The sequence below is a fragment of the Gobius niger genome (assembly GCF_951799975.1).
Source record: "Gobius niger genome assembly, chromosome: 20".
NCBI classification, from domain to species: Eukaryota; Metazoa; Chordata; class Actinopteri; order Gobiiformes; family Gobiidae; genus Gobius; species Gobius niger.
Window position 1 is genome coordinate 16,387,906 of NC_136871.1, and position 21,509 is coordinate 16,409,414.

At 40.2% G+C, this 21,509-nt stretch overlaps 4 protein-coding genes across 4 annotated transcripts; 2 read left to right on the top strand and 2 right to left on the bottom strand.

Annotated features, from left to right (window-relative positions):
- The first annotated feature begins 502 nt into the window (after positions 1-502).
- On the top strand, positions 503-2,157 carry cUnh1orf50 (chromosome Un C1orf50 homolog). Its single transcript, XM_079578929.1, has 5 exons — positions 503-682; positions 975-1,090; positions 1,166-1,252; positions 1,332-1,463; positions 1,643-2,157. Exons 1-5 carry the CDS (start codon positions 634-636, stop codon positions 1,826-1,828), a joined length of 570 nt encoding a protein of 189 aa, XP_079435055.1. The 5' UTR covers positions 503-633; the 3' UTR covers positions 1,829-2,157.
- A 320-nt stretch (positions 2,158-2,477) lies between these two features.
- On the bottom strand, positions 2,478-6,190 carry ap5b1 (adaptor related protein complex 5 subunit beta 1; the record flags this gene model as incomplete). Its single annotated transcript, XM_079578249.1, has 3 exons — positions 5,922-6,190; positions 4,704-5,498; positions 2,478-4,379 (listed from the first exon to the last, which is right to left on the bottom strand). The coding sequence occupies exons 1-3, from the start codon at positions 6,063-6,065 to the stop codon at positions 2,478-2,480; spliced, it is 2,841 nt and encodes a 946-aa protein (XP_079434375.1). The 5' UTR covers positions 6,066-6,190.
- Positions 6,191-6,800: 610 nt separating this feature from the next.
- On the top strand, positions 6,801-11,721 carry nuf2 (UF2 component of NDC80 kinetochore complex). Its single transcript, XM_079579139.1, has 13 exons — positions 6,801-6,992; positions 7,185-7,259; positions 7,346-7,422; positions 8,252-8,313; positions 8,408-8,505; positions 8,581-8,654; positions 8,795-8,888; positions 10,051-10,113; positions 10,509-10,646; positions 10,726-10,866; positions 10,953-11,128; positions 11,296-11,431; positions 11,509-11,721. Exons 1-13 carry the CDS (start codon positions 6,870-6,872, stop codon positions 11,614-11,616), a joined length of 1,365 nt encoding a protein of 454 aa, XP_079435265.1. The 5' UTR covers positions 6,801-6,869; the 3' UTR covers positions 11,617-11,721.
- Positions 11,722-12,435: 714 nt separating this feature from the next.
- Positions 12,436-21,066, bottom strand: cfap57 (cilia and flagella associated protein 57). Its single transcript, XM_079579152.1, has 21 exons — positions 20,768-21,066; positions 20,235-20,548; positions 19,772-20,031; positions 19,517-19,691; positions 19,162-19,314; positions 18,039-18,178; positions 17,769-17,934; positions 17,553-17,666; positions 17,052-17,264; positions 16,373-16,546; positions 15,796-15,957; positions 15,574-15,729; positions 15,275-15,368; positions 14,987-15,177; positions 14,580-14,753; positions 14,335-14,493; positions 13,946-14,089; positions 13,682-13,798; positions 13,372-13,506; positions 12,836-12,982; positions 12,436-12,701 (listed from the first exon to the last, which is right to left on the bottom strand). Exons 1-21 carry the CDS (start codon positions 20,922-20,924, stop codon positions 12,543-12,545), a joined length of 3,504 nt encoding a protein of 1,167 aa, XP_079435278.1. The 5' UTR covers positions 20,925-21,066; the 3' UTR covers positions 12,436-12,542.
- Between the last annotated feature and the right edge of the window lie 443 nt (positions 21,067-21,509).

Below are 21,509 nucleotides of genomic sequence, written 5' to 3' on the forward strand. Positions count from 1 at the left end.
TGTGTACAATGTATCTGTCTATGTGATAAATTATGATAGTACATAATATAGAGCCACACGGGCTAAAATGGCATTGACTATTTTGCCATTATGGACATTTTAAAACAAAGTAAATCAAGATGGAACCTTCGACATGAATGCTAACTGCCATGCTGTTGCTACGCTCCACATCGATATAGATGGTTATAGATCCATGTATCATTTACTTTTTTTATTTTATTTACTTCAATGCCAATGTGCATCACGCACACAAATCCGTGAACAAAAAAAGTATTCATGCTTTATTCGTGGGCATTCTAGCGTTTGCCGCATTTAAAATATGAAACACAAACGTACCACAATATTTGTTAATATATTGATTGATAAGCCGAAGCCAATATGTTTTAAAAATAAGTAATGAAATAAATATTTCTTGCTGATTTTCCATTAGTTTAAATAAATATTTTTAATTCTATTCAGGCACATCAAAAGCCAACCCTCTGTGGTTAGGGGGAGGAGATTGAGGACCCCTATATGCTACCTGTCTATTTGCTACTCTGTGCAAAACATAAATAGTTACAAAACCTATCTGATGTAAGAAGTATTTCTGAGGAGCTTTTCTTTCAGATCTCCCTGGTCGTAGGTGAAGCAGAAATGGATCGAGCGGTGAGCCTTCCGAACCAGCCTGACAGAACCACCACAGGTAACTAGAAAAGTAAAAGAAATAACCTTACTGTATGCGCTAACGTAGTACTGTAGGCCTATGTTGTTTATGACTGCACGTGTCACTACATTAACCATATACATTTTTCAGACAGCTGACAAGTTAATGGACTTCAATTGTAAAACGTTCATCATTTAATCTCATTCTGTGTTTTATGAACTATATACATTTTCTGTCACACAAACATAAGTCTAGCCTAGGTAACATAAGTTTTGTCATGTGTTTTAAAACGTTGCATATGAATGTCTTATCCCTTCTCTTGTTTGCTTAGTGACTCTGGTTGAAAACAGCCCCAACCCCAGCGGTCTGGAGCTGGTCAGTTCCTACCAGACCACCAGAGTGGGAGACCCTATGGACCTTATGGCTTTAGCTTCACAAGTACAAAAGGTACAAATACAGTCAGATAACTCTCACAAACATGTTTTCCTTGTGAGGCATTACACATTTGTTTTTCTCTTCAAGGGTGATGATTTTATTAAAGCAAATGCCTGCAACAGATTGACTGTAATAGCAGACCAGATCAGATACCTGCAAGAACAGGCCAGAAAGGTGAAATACATATTCCATTATTTAGGAAAATATGATTTTACCCATATATCATTATCAACACTACAAACCCTATGTTAAGGTTTTGGAAGAGGCTAAACGAGATGCAGACCTCCACCATGCAGCCTGTAACATAGTGAAGAAACCAGGGACTATGTACTACCTCTATGAACGACCATCTGGACAGAAGTATTTCTCAATTATCTCTCCTAAGGTGAGTTTTTGGAGTCGTTTTTGTACATACTGTTCCACTAACCCTTTTAAAATGTGGGGAAGAAATGGATCACCTTTAAGTGCACGAGTGTGACATTTCAAGTTCAAAGGTTGCTGCAGTCTCACATAGATTAAGTAACTTTATTTACAGAGTCTCTGTGCCTGTTCTCTGTTTATCAGGAGTGGGGTCCGAGCTGCCCTCATCCGTTTATTGGCGCATTCAAACTACAGCATGACATGTCCTGGACTCCCATAGAAGACGTGGAGAAGAGGGACGCAGAGATTGCCATTATGGACAAGCTTCTAAGTCAGCAGATAGCCCTGCCATCAAGCTCAGCCCCTAACTTCAAAGGTCTATCTGAATGAATACATTTTGGACTGAATCGGTCAATACTGGATTTTTATAAGGACAATGCTTCCAGACACCATTTTAAGTGCCCTACTTTGGAATCATTATAACTTTTTTTTTAATATAAACATGTACAGATATAAATTATGCATATTTGATGCTGAATCGTTTGACTGTTTACAAAGGAACCACCTAAGTTTATGTGACTTATTAATGGTATCTGAAATGTGAAGTAACTCAAACTGATTTAAATATTGCATAGCAGCACGAGTAAAAAATAAAATAGTTCCTTGATATTGTATAAACCTGTTTTCTGTGCGTTAGCGTAAGTGAAAGGAGATAGAAGTCACACAACACACATGGTTTATTGCAAATTCAGACATAACATTTGCTTGGCTCTGGATCACTAAACAATGATTTGGTAATTCTCACTATGTATTCTTGTGTTTTATTTTGAATGTTTTTAATCATTGCTGTCACTATTTGTGTCCAACTCCCAAAACAAGCATGATTTTGCTTGTAAGCAATTTGACACAAAACGAAAGAAATCAAATCTGTACCATAATAGGCAATCTTGAATTATACCTCATAGATGATTCAACAGAATTTTCTTTCATTTACAGATTCATTATTCTTACAAGTTACGAAAATAAAAAATAAAAGGTGTTAACAGTGGGACTTTCCCCCTGATGTTAATGCCTGTAAAAATGAGCTGATGTGAGGTAGGAGATGCCAGTTGTCTGTTGCTATGTCAAAGTTTACTGCATCCTCTTCACATCTTATCTTCAACAGCATGTGAGACAGTGGAGGCAAAAATACCAACACTTTGAGCTCTTCCTTCGCGCTGTCATCTGATACGAGGAAGGGTTTAAAGTGTTTGTCCACCAGAGCGTCCAATTCATCTTTTTCTAGCTGGCAGCAAAACAGACTGGTAGCAAATTCCACCACATCTTCACATTCTGTGCAGATTTCCTGCCATAGAGCATCGAACAGCTTTAATTTGCTGAGTCTACCCCAGGCGTTTGGTACAGGGACTGGGCAAAAAGTCTGCTGGAAAGAGATTTGTATATCAGGAAGCCCAGAATACCAAGTGAGCCCCTCTTGTGTGGTGAAAACGGCACTTGCGTGCAGAGTGGTTGGGTATGGCTGCCTTGGCTTTAGCTTCAGTTTTACTATGGAGGGAGGCCTTTCTCTGAAGAGACATGGTAAACTGATGTCACTTAGCTCCTCATAATGCTCGTCTGTGAGGCTCAAGTGTAGGCAAATACTGAAGAGATGGTCATAATGAGAGTCTCTTTCTCCAGTGTGAACCAGTTGGTAGTTTATGGTCACCTCTGATGCAAAGTCAGGACTGTCAAATTGAGCTCTATATGCAGCCATCACTTCCGTAGAATCATATGTGCAGTCCATTACATCTTCTGATATCTGGTGTGTCTCAAAAGCTTGAAGTTCTATGAGTTTTATAACCTCTTTTTCCATAGTTTGAATTGTCAAGATGCAAGACTGTCCCTCGCTCTCTGTCACAATGCAAGACAATGTTCTCTTCTTGACGTGATCTCCTTCTGTAGCAGTGCCTCTCTCTAACATCCCTGCAAGCTTCTCCTTGGAAAGGTTAGTGAGAAGTGTATAGTAGAGGCGACTGTGGTCCCGAATGTCTGTGTCCCTGTAGCTGGTGGCCATGTGCTGGAGGACATCAGCTAAAGGTACAAGCAAAGTGTCCAGGCCTGGGTGTGTTAGCAAACGGCGGCAAACTGCTAATATACTGTTGCCCAAACGCCAGTTTCCGAGCAAAGATGCAGATGATGCTACAACAACAGCAGAGAGGAAATGGAGTGTGCTGTGCTGTGGGATGTCCCCCTCATCAGCTGCTCTTGCCAGGATTTTTAGATGGCAGTTGAGTTCTTGTGTGGTTAGCCTTGAGAGTGACTCTTTTGTGATGGTCCTTTGAAAGCCTTGGAGCAATGCCACTGTCCAGCTTGAATCTGGCAGCTTGTTTTGAGTCTCATTTGCCAAGTTTATAAGATGGGGGGCCACGTGGGTGTGGTTGAGATAGAGCTTACACAGTTGATTAATCAGGCTGCTTGAGTATGTTTCTATGTGACCAAAGTAAGACAGAAAAAGGAAGGCAGCTCTGAAAAAGGTGGTAACAATTTCACGGTTTGCCCCATTTCCTACAATACCAAGGAACGTTGCCAGATGCTCGTACAGATATGCCAGACCCCTCCCTTCTTCCTCCTCTCCCTCCCCATTCTCTAAATAAACCAAAGACAGCAGGTTGAATCGCGCAAGCATAGTTATGCTATCATTAAACACTGTTGGCACCAATGCTGTTGCTAACTGTGGAGTTAACAGCACTGGCAGCGTCTCGTCTCCATCACCACAACCAATTGGGCGATTTTCTGGGAAATGCAGAAGGCAGTGCATGTAGAAGAGTTTTTCAGGTGTGCACAGCAATGGGTGTTGTGAGAGGACTACCAGACGTTTCAGGATGAATGCTTCGTCTTCAGCACTGAACAGGCTGTCTGTGAACGCACTCTTCATCAGCAGAGTTGTGTGAAGGAGGGAAATCTAAAGAATAAAAAAAAGTCATTGATATAACAAAGTGATCAATCATTTGACAAATGACAGATGGAAGTCCCACTGGAAAAATAAATCCCCCGAGCTAAAGCTATACAAGTCAATATGTCACAATAGTAGGGCAGTGTTAAGCATTGATTAAATCTAGACTCAACTCAGTAGATAACAGCAAGTCTGTGAAGTAAGCACATTGCTGAATACTTGGATAAGGCACAATTAACAGGAGGATCTTTATCTGCCTTTCACCATTCAAGTAATAACCCTTATTATTTCTGACAAATTAAAAGCATTGCAAGTTATAATGCAGCAACTGACCTCAGTGGTGCCCAACAGCCGGAGCAGCTGAGTTCTGAATATGGCTGGCAGTACTCCTGGAACCATTGCAACCACTTCAGTGAGTCTGTGGAGCAGAGCCGCCTGAGCCAGAGGAGTGAGCAGGTATGAGTCCTCAAGCAGAGAAGACAGCACTGACCGTAGCTCTTTACAGTCAGGCCCAGTGTGGATGGTGGGCACAACACCCATCGGACCCAGAACCAGAGAAGATAGTGCACCCAAATCTTTACTTTTTATCAGATCTGAGTCTTGTGTGACTTCACATGCAACTGAGGTATCTCCCTCTAGAATAGCTTTCAGATGACATGGTCCAGCTCCAGTGTCCTGTGCAAGCTGATATACAGCATTTCTCAACACCAAAGTGTACAGATCACAGTAGGCCTGGTGCAGCCTGGAGCTTTCCCTTTGTCTCAGTCCACCAAGAAGCTCCAAATACTGTGACAAAAGCCCTGGACAGCATGCTTCAAGCTCCCTCATGCAGTCACATGCAGTGGCTCGCACTGAACGAGACATACTGTCTGAGTGAAGCTCACTTGTGTCCTGGACTATCGGAAGTAGCAACTCAAGAAAATCCTTAGTGGCGTATGATTGGCGTCTGACACATTCTGTGCTTATCAACACGCAGGTGATGGCCAGGAGCAGGTGACAGCGGAGAGAAAGAGCCTTTGGAGGACACTGAGCATACACAGACATGAGCTCCAGGGCCGTCTCCTCACCAATTGAGTATGAGGGACAGAGCACCAGAGGCTGCTCGCAGAAAGGGCCAAGTAGAAGAACCTGCAAGACAAAACAGACATGAATTGTCATATATTAATTTTCTCAAACATATTCACATGCACTCATAATTTCACAAAACACATGGTCTGTATGGTGTGTGCATGTTTAGTTTAAAGTTAGGCACTTCTCCATATTACTTCTTTCTTTATGTCATCATTGACCAGCAGGTTCCTCGTTTCAGTCTTGTGCTGATCAAACACATTATTTTAAAAAACAGTCCACCCTGTAAAATCTGTTGTCCACGTCATGAAATGTATTCTCCTCCAACTCGAGTTCAAAGTGTGATAGTTTCCCATTCTACCAATGGCTTGATGCATAATTACAATCACAAATAAATGACTAAAATTACAAATATGTGTTTTCTGTGTGGTTAGTAAAGGTAGTAGACTTTTGTACACCCGGTACTCAAGTCGCGGACTGCACCTTAACATTCGCAGCGGCTCGGTCATCTCGCAGTTCACGCAGAAGCTCTGCCAGAACCGTCTCGGCTGTGGTCCCGGTGGCGGAGAGGAACTGGGTCGGACTACTACAGAAAACACTGATTCTCTCAACCCACTGTTCGGCCATGACTGTTTTACTCTGGCTATATACTCATCTCAAGCTGCTCAAACACAAACTTCCAACTACTTAAAAACACTGCACTAGACGATCCGTGGCTTTTACAGAACGTCCATGGGTGTTTTGCAATAACTTCCGTGTTATGTCACGTGCAGGTATGGTGACTGTGGAGAATCTTCTTCTTCTTCTTCTTGTTTTGCGGCGGTTGGCAACCAGCTTAAAGGAGCATTACCGCCTCCCACTGTTCCGGAGTATGGGTCAGACAATGAGCTTACAAACTAACTACATCCTTTGTACGTGAACAAAGCAACAACAACAACAAAAAAATACAAATACAAATTTACCATAGAATAAACAAATAAATAAAATACCACAAAAATACAAACACACCTACACTCTATCAAAAACCCCTATATCCCCCCACCCCCACCAGTTCCCTGTTCTGACTGTGGAGAATTGGCGCCCACTAGCTGTAAACAAAGAGTTAAGAGTTTCTTACTTAATTTTTTTCACCAAATATGTTATTGGATTGCTGCATACCGCCATTTTTAATTTAGAATATAACAAAACATTGTAAAGACGTTGCTGACATTACAATCTAATGACACAATCATTTGTGTCATTTCTCAGTGGGTGGCGGTAGTGAGCAGAACAAGCCCAGACCCTTGTCAGAGAAGAAGAAATTGACCAATCAGATCTTGAGCAGAGAATCAAACAGGAAGCCGATTTAAGGCGCCAGTTTTGTTTTGAGGCGTTGAGTTGGAAATCTGTCAATTTGTTTTTGTTTTCGATATCTGTCTGTAGGCTGCAAAAATGGCCGAAAACACATTCCCAGTTTATGCTGTGGACGCTATTGTTAATTTTTATCGAACAGAGGTGTTGACTGGACAAGAAGCGAAGCACCTTACCAAGAGTGACCTCGTCCCTTCTCCAAAGGTACTATTAATCTCACCATTACGCCAATTATGTTACCAAGTTTATAAAGTCATGACTGCAAATGTGCCGTTATAAATGAAAAAAGACATACGGGCCAGTACTTTTCACATTGTTACTAAACTGTTACAGACATCTTATTAAACACACGAGAATGTATCGGAGATCATTGAAAAGTGCGTCTCTTCTTTCCAGCCTGAGACCGTTCAGACCCTCTACATGAGAGTGCTGCACCTCCTCTACCGTTTTAGACCTGAATATCACTCCATGGTCAGACATGTATTTTTTCATCCGCAATACGTTTTCTCCTGCTCTTTTACTCACTTCACTCACTGCATTGTTTATGGTTTTCACAGCTGCCACTCGTTGAAAACATCCAGTATCCTCAGTACCATGAAGGGATGACCTCCATCCTGAGTGTATACATTCGCATGTGAGAGTTATTCTTTTTTTGCTTATTTGCAGATTATGTGCAATATTGCCCAGGCTGTTCATTGGAATCATAATGTTTGCATAAACTGGTCACCCAAGCTACTTTACACTTGATATTTAGCCATGCTAAGGGTTGCAAGGAGGGGGAAATTCCGGATAAATTCCCAATGGGATCATTGGATTGAGAATTTTGGCAATTTTCAAAAATTCAAAAACATAAACGTGATATTATTGCACTTTTGGTTGAATATTTATGTTTTTGAACCATAAAACATTGAGTAATGTCACACCCCAAACCCATAGAAGAAGTGTGAAGACCAAAACCTAAACCTAAATTCTGTTTAATGCTTTTTCTAATGAGTGGTGGGTCTCCAACTGAGATCATGACAAACGGTGACCAATACTGTACAGGAGTGGCCTAAGCAATCAAACACATACACTTTTAAAGCAATATATTGTAATGCTGCACACACTGGTGAATATACGCAAGATGGAAACAAACATAGAATTAGTTAATACATTTTTTAAAAGCCCGTTTTTGTAATCAACACCTAAAACATTGTCCTCTTCAAACTCTGCCCATCAGACATGGCGAAGATGATTTCTTTGTTTTCTTTCTGTCTGCAAAGAAGTAACCTAAATTTGTTAATTCCATGTTTATTCCCATGAATTCCCGTTCATTCCCATGGAAAATGTCCAACGTTGAAAATTCCCCATGCAACCCAAGCCATGCCACATTTTTAGTTTGCTTAATAAACTAATTTCCTGTATTTTTTCTGAAGTTGACTATTCCTTATTATCAAAGTAATAAGACCCTTTCTCACATGTAGGCGTCAGTTTCTGCCAAGCTGCCTGGTTTTTGATTTCTCATTGAATGATCTTTTAGCTCCAAGTAAGTATACATTCTTTATTCCATTTGAGCATTATGGAGTAAGATGTGCTGGTTTTAGTTGAGACGTTTAAAAAGCATCTATTGAATTTTCCAGAGAAACAAAAAACATTGACAGTTCTGAGTGCCATCATGAACTTCATTCACTTCAGAAATCAGAGGATGGAGGTGGTTGTGGAGAAACAAGCCAAATTTGTAAGTTGCAAATGCTGTGATGAGTGAGTTAATTTATAGCTATCAAGATGATAAGTTTTGTTCCTGTATTATTAGAGGGCTGACATGGACAGGCTGCAGACCTATGTCAGATTTAATAAAGAGGCTGAGAAGAAGATTGAGATCTTGACGTAAGTGTCTTTCATCACATGCTATATCACGTCTCTTGTTCATCGTCGCATTAAAAACAACAGGGGTTATTGCTGGCACTTTTTCTAATGAATTGACCGTTCATTTACATTTTTTCTTGTATAATTCTGTGTTCATTCAGGACCATCCCCCCAGAACAGAAGGCGGAGGCAGATGAGCTTGCTGCGGCTCTGTCTGAACTACATGCCACCACAGTTCACGAGTACCAGGAAGTGGTAAGTCCTTTACACTTAGCTGCTATTTATATGTTTATTTATTTATATGTATGTTTAGTGCATTTTATTTGCAGATTTAAAAAATGATTTGTTTGTGTTTTACGCATATTGCTCTGCTGTATGTGACAGAGGGCTCGTTCACACTTGTGATCTTTGGTTCAGATTAAACCTTGGTGCATTTACAGTAAAAGTCTCCATAGTGTGCCTCATGGAACTGGTGTGGACAAGCACTTCCAGATCAATTATTTATCTCTAACTAAAATGTTTGCATGAGCTCTTGGTCATACAGGAGTTTTCCTTTTTAATCGGTCATAACTCCTGTGTTTTGAATTGAAGACGTTTTCAACTTAGTATTGCTGGTCATGAGCTGCAGCTGTATGGGGCAAATACATCCTGTAGAGCAGGGGTTCTCAACCTGGGGGTCGGGACCCACTAGGGGGTCGCGAGACAATTTTGGGGGGTCGCCAGAGCATATAGATAAATTATATATTTTAATATTATTATTATGGTGTCGTAGCATACATGCTATTTTACCAGGGTGCCATTATTTGTTCTAAATTTAATTCATTTTTGTTTTAGCCATTGTTCTTTCTTTGTTTTTTAAGAGTTATATAGGTTAAACTCTTAACTCCCGCCTGAACTGAGAGGATCTTTTTCTTCACGTCATCAGATTTTTTTTCCATAATTTTTTGTTTGGTATTCAACTCATTTTTGTAACTTTTTCATCATTTTTGTCATTTTATTGTCACATTTTTTTTTCAGTTTTTTGGTCAAATTTCTTGTGACATTTTTGCCACTTTTTCATACATTTTTCATCACTTTTTTGTCACTTTTCCATCATTGTTTTCGTCTCAGTTTTGTTGCTATTTTCACAACTTTTTTCCAGAAGCTTTTGGACTGGGGTAAAGCCAAACTGGAGAAAATGTGCTCGGTTCAGGCGGAAGTTAAGGGGTTAAAGTCCCTGTTTTTCCCATGGTCTGACCCGGGTGGGGGTCACGATCCTAATTAACTGTTACAGTGGGGGTCGCGGCTCTAAAAGGTTGAGAACCACTGCTGTAGAGATGAGTTCAACCCTGACTAGTTTATTCTCTGCTCTCGCCTTGTTAATGACCTGTATGTCTGGATTGAAAATTAAAATGTATAATTTTATATCTCCTTACAGAATACAAAAACTGACTGTATCGCAGAATGGAAAACCAAAATTGCAGAGAAGACTCAGAAACTGGTATGTGTAATGGCGATAGTAATTGTAATTATCAGCATCGTAACACTTGAAAACATGTGTAAGCAAAACTAACAAATAAGTCATGTATTAATTGCATCATATGTTTTAACCTTACACACACACACACCTAGCCTAGTATTAATTACAAGCATAACTACACTATAATTAACTGCAATCCATCATGATTAATGAAATATCGAAAGTGTGATTAAGCTGGTAAAATAAATAAATAAACCACACTCATGTATCAAGCTTTTCTGAAAGCTAAACAGCATTGTACAATATTGCTTATTTGATATGACGTTTGTTGTTTAATATATCAATTAACCAGGGATGTGTGTTCATTGTTGAAAGAGCATTAAAATATGCTGCCTATTGTTCGATGTGTTGGTCAGGCCCAGGACAAGGTGGAAGTTACAAACTTAAAGGAGGACGTCACAAAACTCAAGTCTCAGATCGTCGAGTCTCCAGAGGAACTCAAGAGCCAAATGGAGAAGATGAGAGACAATGTGAAGAGCATCAAACTTTCCATTGTAAGACGTTTACACTTTGCTTTGACTAAACAGTGTTGGCGTATATATTTTTCTCATTGGAGTGTGGCGTGATCTGCAGGAGCAAGCGGATGAGTATGCGGTGGAGCTGCAGAGCATGGTACAGGTTGTGAGCCATTCTGAAGCCGACAGTCAGCAGATGTACGGGCTGCTGTTGGAGCTTGAGGACAGCATGAACAACACCAAGCAGCACCAGGAGGAGGTACTGCGTGCTTTTTCAGCAGCTGCTTTCTCATGGGAATATTGAAAACTGTAATATGTTTTTTGACACTTTAACTATCTGTGTAGAACCAGGAGCTGACAGCGCTGTACGAGAAGAAGCTGAAGGAACTGAAGAACCTGTGTCTGGAGGAGGGTCAGCTGAAGCGGGCGCTGGGGATAAAGCAGGACAAAGAGTCTAAACAGAACATCCGCAAACAGAAGCAAATGGAGATGAAAGACCAGCATGTCCAAGATGTAATGGGGTATGTATATCCTGAACGCATTCATTCTGTCATCGTTCTGAAAACCATTTGTTCAGCAATATAATAAGTTATTTTCTTAAGTTATTTAATCAATGTCTAATAATTAAAATAAATAAATAAATAAAGGATTCCTGCTGAAACATATGAAAAAACGATCTATTTTCCAGACAATGCAACCAAATCCACCATAAACGTGAAGAGATGGCCAACAGAATTCAGGAGATAACAAATGAGACCCAACACCTGAAGGCTAAAATCCAGAGTCTGAGAGATGTGTGCAGCAAAGAGACCATGAAGGCCCAGGTCTGTATCGTCTGAGGACTTGACTATATTTGTTTCTTCATGAATCTTTCACTCACACAACTTTTGTCCATGTCTAGACTCTTTTTGACAGAGTGTCGTCTTCTATGGATGAACTGCACCGACAGATTGACATGAATATAGTGGATCTAAACCAAAACCTCACCAAGATGTCCACAAATGTTTAAAATCATTTTTCATTTCAACTTTGCCTGTATATATTTATTCATTTCAGTATATGCTTTGAGTCACAATGCTTAGTTTCTTGTGTGTTGATCATTATCTGTAGTAGACACAAGAATAAAGTTCATGTATTACTAGTGTCCTAGTCTTTTACATTTCTAGAATAATTATAAAGTAGGAAATCAGCAAATATGCTGACATTATTTTAGAGACTGTACAACAGTACACTTGCATAATCCGTAAATCAGCATTTCAATGTAAAAATACAAAATTGTAAAACAAAAAACATAATTGTTAACCTCTTAACCCCCGCCTTAACCAAGCATTTTGTCTCCATGTTTAGCTTTACCCAAATCTAAAAGCTTCTCGTCACAGCCTATGGGTCTATACGCCTCATTTGAAAGCTAAGGCCACGTTGTTCCCGCGTCGTCATATTTTTGCCGCTTTTTTGTCACGTTTTTGTTGCCTTTTTGCCATGTGTTTGTTTTTTTGGTTTTTATAACAATGTGTTTTTGTAACTTTTTTGTTGTGTTTTCATCCTCGTATACGTCTCGTTTTCATCGCTATTTTGGTCCTTATTTTCAAGAAGCTTGTAGAAGAAACCAAACTGGAGAAAATCTGCTTGGTTCAGGTGGGAGTTAAGTGGTTAAAACATACTCCTAATCTTGAACAGGGCTTTTCAAACTTTCCACACAAAGTACCACCTCATAAAATATTTCACCTTCAAGTACCAGGCCTGATCTAATCAGGACTAAACCTGCTCTAAAATATATCTTAATTGGACTAAATATCTAAACCAGAAAACGGCTAACATAATAGCTTTACTAAATGAAATCATCGCTTTGAAATTAAGACTAAAATTGCACATGATCCTACTGCAGTACATGTGCCACAGTTTGAAAACCACTGGCCTAAAATGTAAGGCTTCATTTTAAAGATCTTCACATGATGACTTCTCTGTGGGTCCGTCTGAACTGGGACGTGATCGGCTGGACCTTTTGGCAGAGGCTCTCATAGCTTTGGTCTGTGACTTCATAATGATCAGCTCCTTTCGTAGTTCATTGATTTCTCCAACCAAGGACACGTTCTCCTGCAAATTAATTAGTTAGTTTAAACCATTAGTCTTAACAAAAGAAGAGATGATTTGTACCAGATTTAGCGAAAGGCGAACAAACTCAAACGGTTTGAAATGTTTCAAATGAACAAAAGAGAAAGTTGCTTTACTTTCATGAGCTTTGTGTAGATTTTTTCATGTTCTTCTGCAGCCTTGGCCAGTCTCATTTTCAAACTAGTCACAGTCCTCTCCATGTGACCTCTATGGAGCAAGAATATGTGCTGAATTTCCTCTTCTGAACTGCTCGTCTTCTCCACCTCAAGAACAGACAACAGCAAGCAGTTTTTATTGTAATTTGGGTGTCATAAAATGACAATCATACTCTATATACATAAATACTAACTACCTGTATAATGTAGTGCCAAAGGTTGCCTGGCCTGCCAAACTACATGCTTTTTCAAAGACATGTAGGTTCTTCTTCTGAACAGAAAGGAGGGGTGTCTGGCTGGCCAGGCAAACTACTATGTGTTCTTGCACATGTGTAACATTTACCATCTCAATAAGGTAATCTCTTCTGTGTCAGCGACACAAAAAACGAAAGCAAACCATGGACTTTTTGTGTGTGGAAATTGTGTGTTTGGAGGAGCAGCATAAACATGAATGACATTTTCTGTCTGTTATTTACCATTCACTTAGTATAACATACCATGTCAGTGGGCTGTACATATCGACCGTAGATCATTTGCACACAGTCCTTTAGTTTCTTAGGCTCCTGGATGAAACCTGCGCAGCTATGAAGCTCTGACTTCAGCCGCTGTAGATGGGTCTCTAAATCCTTCATCTGTTTTCACCAAAAAGAGGTTTAAAGATTAGATTGATGCAGTTTGTAGGTTAAAAACATCTCCAAACTATTTGGCCATTCACACATGATTGTGACTGTGTGATGATTATGTACTGACTTAAACATAAAATATTAAAGCCCAATGAGATGAATTAAACTTTGATTGACTACTGACCTTCTGCATCTCTTTGTGCATCTCTTTGTCTTTAGTCCTCAGTCTCAGCTTCAGTTCAGAGGTTGTGAGCTTCAGATGCGTGTTGAGCTTGTCAGTCTGTACCAGCTCCTCCTCCAACTGTCAAACATGAGAAATAAATTATGAAAAAGAGTAAAATAATATGAATTCAAATTGACATGTTTATTGTCATACAGTATATAGGTCTATGAGAGCATATTATTCTTTGTTTTTTTCAAACTGTATGTTTGGGCTTAGCAGCCACACCTTTTGTATCCGCTCCTTGTTTGCATTTAGCTCCACTTGTTGTGGCTCGGTCAGATTCTGCAGCTCATGTATCCTGAAGTCAAGGACAAACTTCAGCTTCTCCAGGTCCTGATTCTTCTTCTTCAAACTGGATATAGTGTTATCCTACACAAGAAAATTCACGAGCATTTTATTCAACACATTGACATTTTGTTGACACAATTAACAATATTGTTCGATGGTGAAGCTGAAAGGGTCCGTCTTATGACCACGCTATAATATCTTCAGTCAATTTTCAGATTGACAAAGCCTTCAACTTACCATTTACATATTCCCCTTACAGAACTCGTTTTTACAACAGAAGTCACATATTCTCATAATTTTATTTGCACAATACACCGAAGATTGACCTTGTCCTGGTTGGTCTTTTCCAGTCCGGAGATCTTCCTCTTCAGGTCGCTGATGTCCCCTTCCTGAGAGCAGACGAGGCCCTGTAGATCCTGGCGCTCCTGCTTCAGTGCACTGATGTCACTGTTGCGGTCGTCTATTTGTCTCTGCAGGCTGTAGAGCTGTTCACAGCACCAAAAACAGACACAGATATTAACAATTTAGAACTTCCACAACACTAGTAAATCTCCAAATGTGCTCTTCTCACCTTTTGTGTTAAGATGCCAGTTTCCCCTTTCAAACTCCTGTTGGTCTCCTTCTCGGTGTGCAATTTCTTTTCATACTGTATTCGCATGTCATGGATCATCTTATTTTCATCCTCCTCAATTTGTTTTATCATCTCTTTATACTCGTCACTCTGCTCTTTTGCTTGATCTTCAGTCTGTGGAAAAAGAAAATGTTTTAGCGTGGTAAAAACTCTTAATTTGTTTGATTTGTCTTCAGGCTCCTGGTGGGGTTTCTATAGTAAACCAAGGCTATGTGACTGGTCAGACGAAAAGTGCTTGATGAGAGAGACCATGGTTACGTAATATTGTACTATACTATTATACACAGAAACAACGTGGCATGAGAACAAACTGTGAAGTATCTCCTCCATATTGAGAAAGTAAAAACCTGTGCCAGTTGCTCCCTCTTCTCCTGAAGCAGCTCCTCGTAACGCTGCCTCTGCTCCTCCAGGGCGCTGCTGCTGCTCACTGCTGCCCCCTTCTGCCTCTGCTCAAAGTCCTGCTGCATCCTCTCAAACTCACACTGCAGATCCTTGAAGCGCTCATGTTCCACTATCAGCTTCTGACTGTAAGATTCCTCTGTTAGAATGAATAAGATTGGTTTAACACTGGTCACTTAGCTACTTCAGCCCACAGAACAACAGTATTGCAGATTTACAATAGTTCTCACAGTTACCTAAGTCTTTCACCACTTTTGAATGTTTCCCCAGAGCTTCAGCAGCATTATCAGTGTACTTAAGTTCCTGCTTTTCCATGTCAGACTTCAAGGCCTACAGAAAGAGAATTGTTTAAAAACGACCTGTGTGTGTCTCCAAATTACTTTTCTTTATGCAAAACCACTTGCTTAAAGGAGCATATTCATATAAGCCTTGGACTTCAGGCACAAAAAGAATTGGAATATCATCACAACTATAAACTATCAATGAATATCATCATTATACTTGTAACCACATAATTAAGTCAGTGTCAAAGGACCTGTTGCATTTCCTGCAGAGAGTCAATTTGCTGGGTAAATCGCTCCGTAAGGTCTTTGATTTTCTCATTGTAGTTGATGTCTTTGAGGCGTAGTTGATACTCATTCTCCATTATCATCTCCTCCAGACGCATCCTCAACTCCATCATAGTCTGATTCTAAAACGCAGAAATATAAAGTTAGCTACGTTTTTCGGAGACACGCAGCCTTAAAACCTGACGCACCTTCTCCTCCAGGTCTGACTTGGTAACAAGGACCTCCTCAGTGTGGATAATCTGCCTGCTAGTCTTCAATCTGCGACCTTCTTTGTCAATGATTTTTGAGATTAACAGGCAGCTATCTTCAGATATAGTCACCAGGAACTGCTCATCAAGCGTAATAAGCATCTGAAACAAAGCAAAGAAGATAATGGCTCTCCAAACTGTTGCTCAGGAGCTCCCAGTAATTTATGAACATGTAGAACACAATCTGCAAATATGTATGCAAATATAGTAGTAGTAGTAGTATTAAGAGGGAAACAGAGTCATGTCTTAATGTAGACGACTGACTCTTCAAGATTATCTCCACTTCACAAGTTAGTAACACAAAACAGTGCACAGGTGTTAACACCTGTTTTTAAACACGGTTGTAGAATAGATTCATTGGACTCTGATTATTTATCTGTCTGGAAGTCTGAGCTATTCACCTAAGAAAACCCATAATTACACAAGCTCTGTAAAAGTAGAACACAGAGTAAAAACTTCTGGCATACAGTAATTATACACCTTATAGTAATACATAAATATTGTTATCCAGGTTTACCTTGGTGACTGGAGCACAATGGGCCTGGTACATAGCCCACTCCTTCTGCGTTGGTAAAGGGTACTTTATAGCTCGAATGGCCCCACTGTCGGTGCCAGTGAAAACCACTCTGCCAGTGCGGGACACTGCCACAGCACTGTGAGCCACCACATCTGCAGGGACCTCCCCCAACACCTGTAAACATTTACAAGATTCAAAACAGATGCCTACAACAGTTTGGGTTGCTGATTACATTTTTGTTTACTACTGTTGTATATAGGGACCACTTTAAGAGTTGGGTAAATTATAACTTGGTAAATGCCATGTTGATATTACAGTTCAAATTGGGACAGAACATTAAGATCTCATGACAATTGAGCTTGCAGTGCAAGGTTAATACTTTTAAAACATCATCCCGGCAATATAATCCAGTACCCCTTATAAAACCATCTAATAACCGGTTATAGAAGTAGCACAGTAATAGCATAGCTATAAGGTGAGTAGCAAGGTGCATAAAGTAAAAAATTGTAATTAATATAATTAGTCATGGAAACAGGACAGGATCTGCCAATGCACTTTATTTCATGGTAACAACCATGAAACCATACCATAGCATACCATATTTTTAATATCTTTACCAAGAATGGTATAGGTATTTAATATAATCTGCTGTAAAGTACGACCTCATGGGCCCACAAACCTGGCAGTCCTGGATTTCTTTCAGTGTGTGATCCGTTCCCACTGCGATAATGGTTTTGTAATCCGAGGAGAAGCTCACATCTGTGTAGCTGCACGTCTTCAGCACACTCTCAGACTCCCTTTTCCCAGTTTGTATGTTCCACTCATACACCGCACCATCCATCCCACAGGACACGAGCCGCCTGTCATCCGGGGCCCACTCAATCCCTCGCACCTACAAAACAAATCCAGTAGAGCTAAAACTAATGAAACAAAGGTTGGCAGCATACAGTGTCTCATTTAAAGCTGTGATACACACTCCAGAACAGATGGTGGCGCTGTGCAGGAGTACAGTCAGTGTCACTGACTGACAACAAGGAACAGCTTTTGTCCCCGTCGTGTTGCCGTACAGGTGATGAATTAGGCAGTGAACTTAATTGTTTACAATTACTTCTACAACTATTGTTTCTACTGCTCCTGCTACTGACAGTATGAATTATGCAAGTCAAGGCTCAATTCTTACTTTCCCATTGTGCCCCTTCAGATTGATGATGTTTTCAAAAGATGTGACAGAATATATGGAGATTATATTTCCGCTGACAGCAGCAAACATATGTCCCCCATGACTGAAAGCACACTATAGTGACAAGAGAAGTGAAAGTTCCAGTTAAACATACTTTGACAAAACATAATACAGTACATTCATAACATAATCATTTAGCATGTTTCGACAACTGACCTCTCTGCAGCCCCGCACAGCAAACTCCTTAAATATACGGATGTCATCTACGAGAAGATTCAAGAGCCTGAGTTTGTCTGAAAAGCCCACCAGGATGAAATAGCCAGTGGGATGAAGAGAGACACTATAGGCATCCTCCTGGAACTCCTTGTACAGCTCGAGCAACCTATGAAAAATGAATGGGGAAAAAAATAAATGCCACTGTGAGCAAAAGGTTAATTTTGATTACTGCATATGGTTGAACACAGATCTCTACTGTATGGTACTTACTTGGTTTCATAGTTCCAGATACGGACAGAGCGGTCCAGGGAGGTTGTGGCAACTATTGGTTTGCGTAAACAGATGGACAAACCAGTGATGGGCTTGGAATGAAATGACTGGGTCAGAAACTCGAAATGCAGTAGTCCGTCCTATGGGATACAATTAATCGCATACCCATTATTACAAGGTATTATAGCTCGGATTAAAGCACAAAGTCAAGTAAACCTTTGTATTTATAACGTTCCCTTTAAAGGGGGGGGGGTTATTATGCAAAATGGACTTTTTCAAGCTTTACATCATGTTATTATGTCACTCCCTCATTAAAAACATGCCTGAAGTGTTGCCTTGGCACATTCACGTATTTTTGAGTAATATGTTAAAACTCTGATGGCAGCCATTTTAGGGATAGCTTTGCCTGAGTCCTCCTAGGAACGCCCCCACCTCCTGGAGACGCCTCCGAGCTTTCGTCACCAGCCGAGTAACCAACCACTGCTACTCAGCAGAACCCCCTCCCCACTGATGCCACAGACAGCGTGTGGAGGGGGCGTGTCGGAAAGGGTCAGAGGTTCTTAAAGAGACAGAGGCTTTACTGCATTTACAGACCAACAGAAGGTTTCGTCATCATTGTAGTGTGATATAGACTGGTGCTATGTGATTGAAAAAAGCATAATACCCCCTCTTTAAGACTAAGAGAACTTATCCTTTATGGAATATGAACTGCTTACGATTACAATAAACAAATTCATTTAAAAAAATGTGTGTTCAAAAAAGTTCAGAACAAATTGCAAATTGCAAATTTCAATTTTGATATAAAGGAGAGGATTCGATCCTGAAGAAGGCCACCGTTGGTTGAAAGGCATGGGCGTGTCCATTAATTAATACTTTTATTAGTGCCTCGGATCCTCTGCTTTATGTATCACAGAATATAGGGACGCACTCACCTTTCAAGACTTTTAAATGCAATTTCAATTTAATTGCAATTAATCAGACCTAACAGAACATCAATTTCCTTTGATGTATTGTTTGTTAATAATTGTGTAAAATGTACATTGTGGGATTTTTTTTGAAAAAAGCAAAACAAAAACTATGCACATTTGTATATTTAAACTTTACAGGGTTGAAATGCCTTCACCTTGTTTTTCTGAGCGGACAGCAGATTGATGCTGTACAGCTGTCCCCGGTCAGTGCTGATGACCATTGTCTCCTCTGCAGGACTCAAGCACAAGGAGTGGATCTCCTGGGATTCAGCAGGAACAAGCTCACTGCCACAAGGATCTGAAGGAATCTAAAACAATGATCATTTGTTTATGTGTTGAAATTGTCTAACTTTGCAGAACCAGGATCGTGCAAACTATGCATATATTTGAGCTCGATACCAGCGAAATCTCCTCCAGATCCTACATTCTACAAAGTAAATAAATTGGCATGTGAAACAAGAGCACACGTCTATTTCTTTGCTTTATAAATTAGATGAAGTTGGCATTTACCAGAATGTCCTGGCCCTTCCTGTATCCATCCTCCTTAGTTCTCTCAAACAGGCTTACTGTGCCAGGTCCTGTAGCGCATGCAAAGCCTTTGGACAGTGGTTTCAGGGCTGTGACCCTGGGCAGTGAGGAGCTCTCATCCACATCACCATCTTTGAGCTTTCTTACCTCCACAGGCCTATAATGTCCAAGAACAGATTCAGTGTTGCTCTGTCGGTAGCGAGCAATGCACAAAATGGTCACAACTGAAGCTCATACCGATCAGCTCGCTCTGTAGTGGCTGCATTGCTAACATTAATTTCTCTACGCAACTCTCCTGATTCAAAAAGTAGAAGTCGCCCCGAGTCTGTCCCAGCCACCACTCGATCTTGGGTCAACCAGGCATGGCACAAGAAGTTTACAGACTCCACTTTTGGATAACTGGTCTGTTTCAGGGATCCCTCTGTGTAACGAAACAGCCTGAGCACACCACTGCCACTGACACAAAGCTGTGTGTTGTTGTATGGATTAAAGCTGACCTGTTGTGACAAAAAACAACTCAATAGTGATATTTTTCCATGATCATGAAATCTATTAATTTCAACCAATATTATTATATTTTTATGATTATTCTAACATGGCAGTTTTTGTTATTACCATTGTATTACAAATGTGCTTTCCTGTATTAACTGACAGCAAGTAGACTTTTTTTTATTTTCTCCTTTGCCATTTAACACTTTACCTGAGAAACTAAATCGTTTGAGCTGCCAGTCGTCACTGTAGCCAAAACCTTCTGTTTTTCCCAAAGCCAAAGGATGAGCACCCAGTCCGGGCCTCCAGTCTGACCAATGAGGTACTTGTTATCTGGGGAGAAGGCCATGCATGTGAACTCCTGCACCTGGAAGTCTCCTGCAGTGAGGACCTTTCTCTTCCTGCCCTGCTCATGCTGCAGGTCAAACACTGTGATGGTGGCTCTGTCTCCACTCTCTGACACCGCCAGGTATCGCCGGTTAGCACTGATGGCCAAAGCTCTCAGGTTTGGGTTTCGGTCTGAGACTGTGGTCAACAAAATGACAAGAACATATTGATATGAAACAACAACAAACACATTTTATACACAATATGTTTCAAGATAAAATATTAGATACATTAATAATATATAATATCTTTAATATTAATATTATATATTAATACCTCACCTAACCTGCAAAAGTCTTTTTGTTTTTATCTATACCTCTGGCCTGTGCCAGTGATGATAGCAGTCAGTAGGCCTACCTGGAATAAACTTCTGACAGCGCTGGACCGAGTTGTAGCAAACGCAGTTGTTTCCGCTGGGAAACACCACAGTCTCTTCATCACAGAAACACACGTTGTTTGTCACAGCAGTCCGTAGACCAAAGATAAAATGAGGCTGAGCCACTACAGTAGCCATGTATCAATCCCAATTTGTACGTTTCAGATATGACAAGTTGACTAAATGTCAGGTCACAACGTGAAAAACGTAACAACAACCCACCCGCGTAGAATAAAATAAGATAAACTGCCCTAAAAATAATCTTAACTCTAGACTAGAGAGATACCTCGAGGGATTGCGTCGGGTCGCCAAGCAACTGCGCACCGGTGTGCACGAGAGACTTCTTGTCTCGCGAGACAAACGCGCGTGCCATAAAGGCTAACTCAAGTGTTTTTTTTTTTGTAGACACATCTTCTGCATTCAACAAAATAGTGTTTGATAACACAACGCAATAATATTAGTGACTTTCTGGGTTCTTCAGACAAGATTACCCCACAGTTTATGTTTATTAAGAACCCTTCCGGGGGTCTCAGACACATTTGTAAATGCAATAAGTACAAGCAATCATTATCAATACATTTTGATAAACAAAAAACACAAGTAAGCTTTCTTTTTAGCTACAACAGTAAGTCAGAGAAAAATGTTTTTCTTCTAAATGCTCATGTGCCACTATAATATAATATCATTTGAGTTGCTTCTTAAGAGTGGTGCGCACTGAATGGG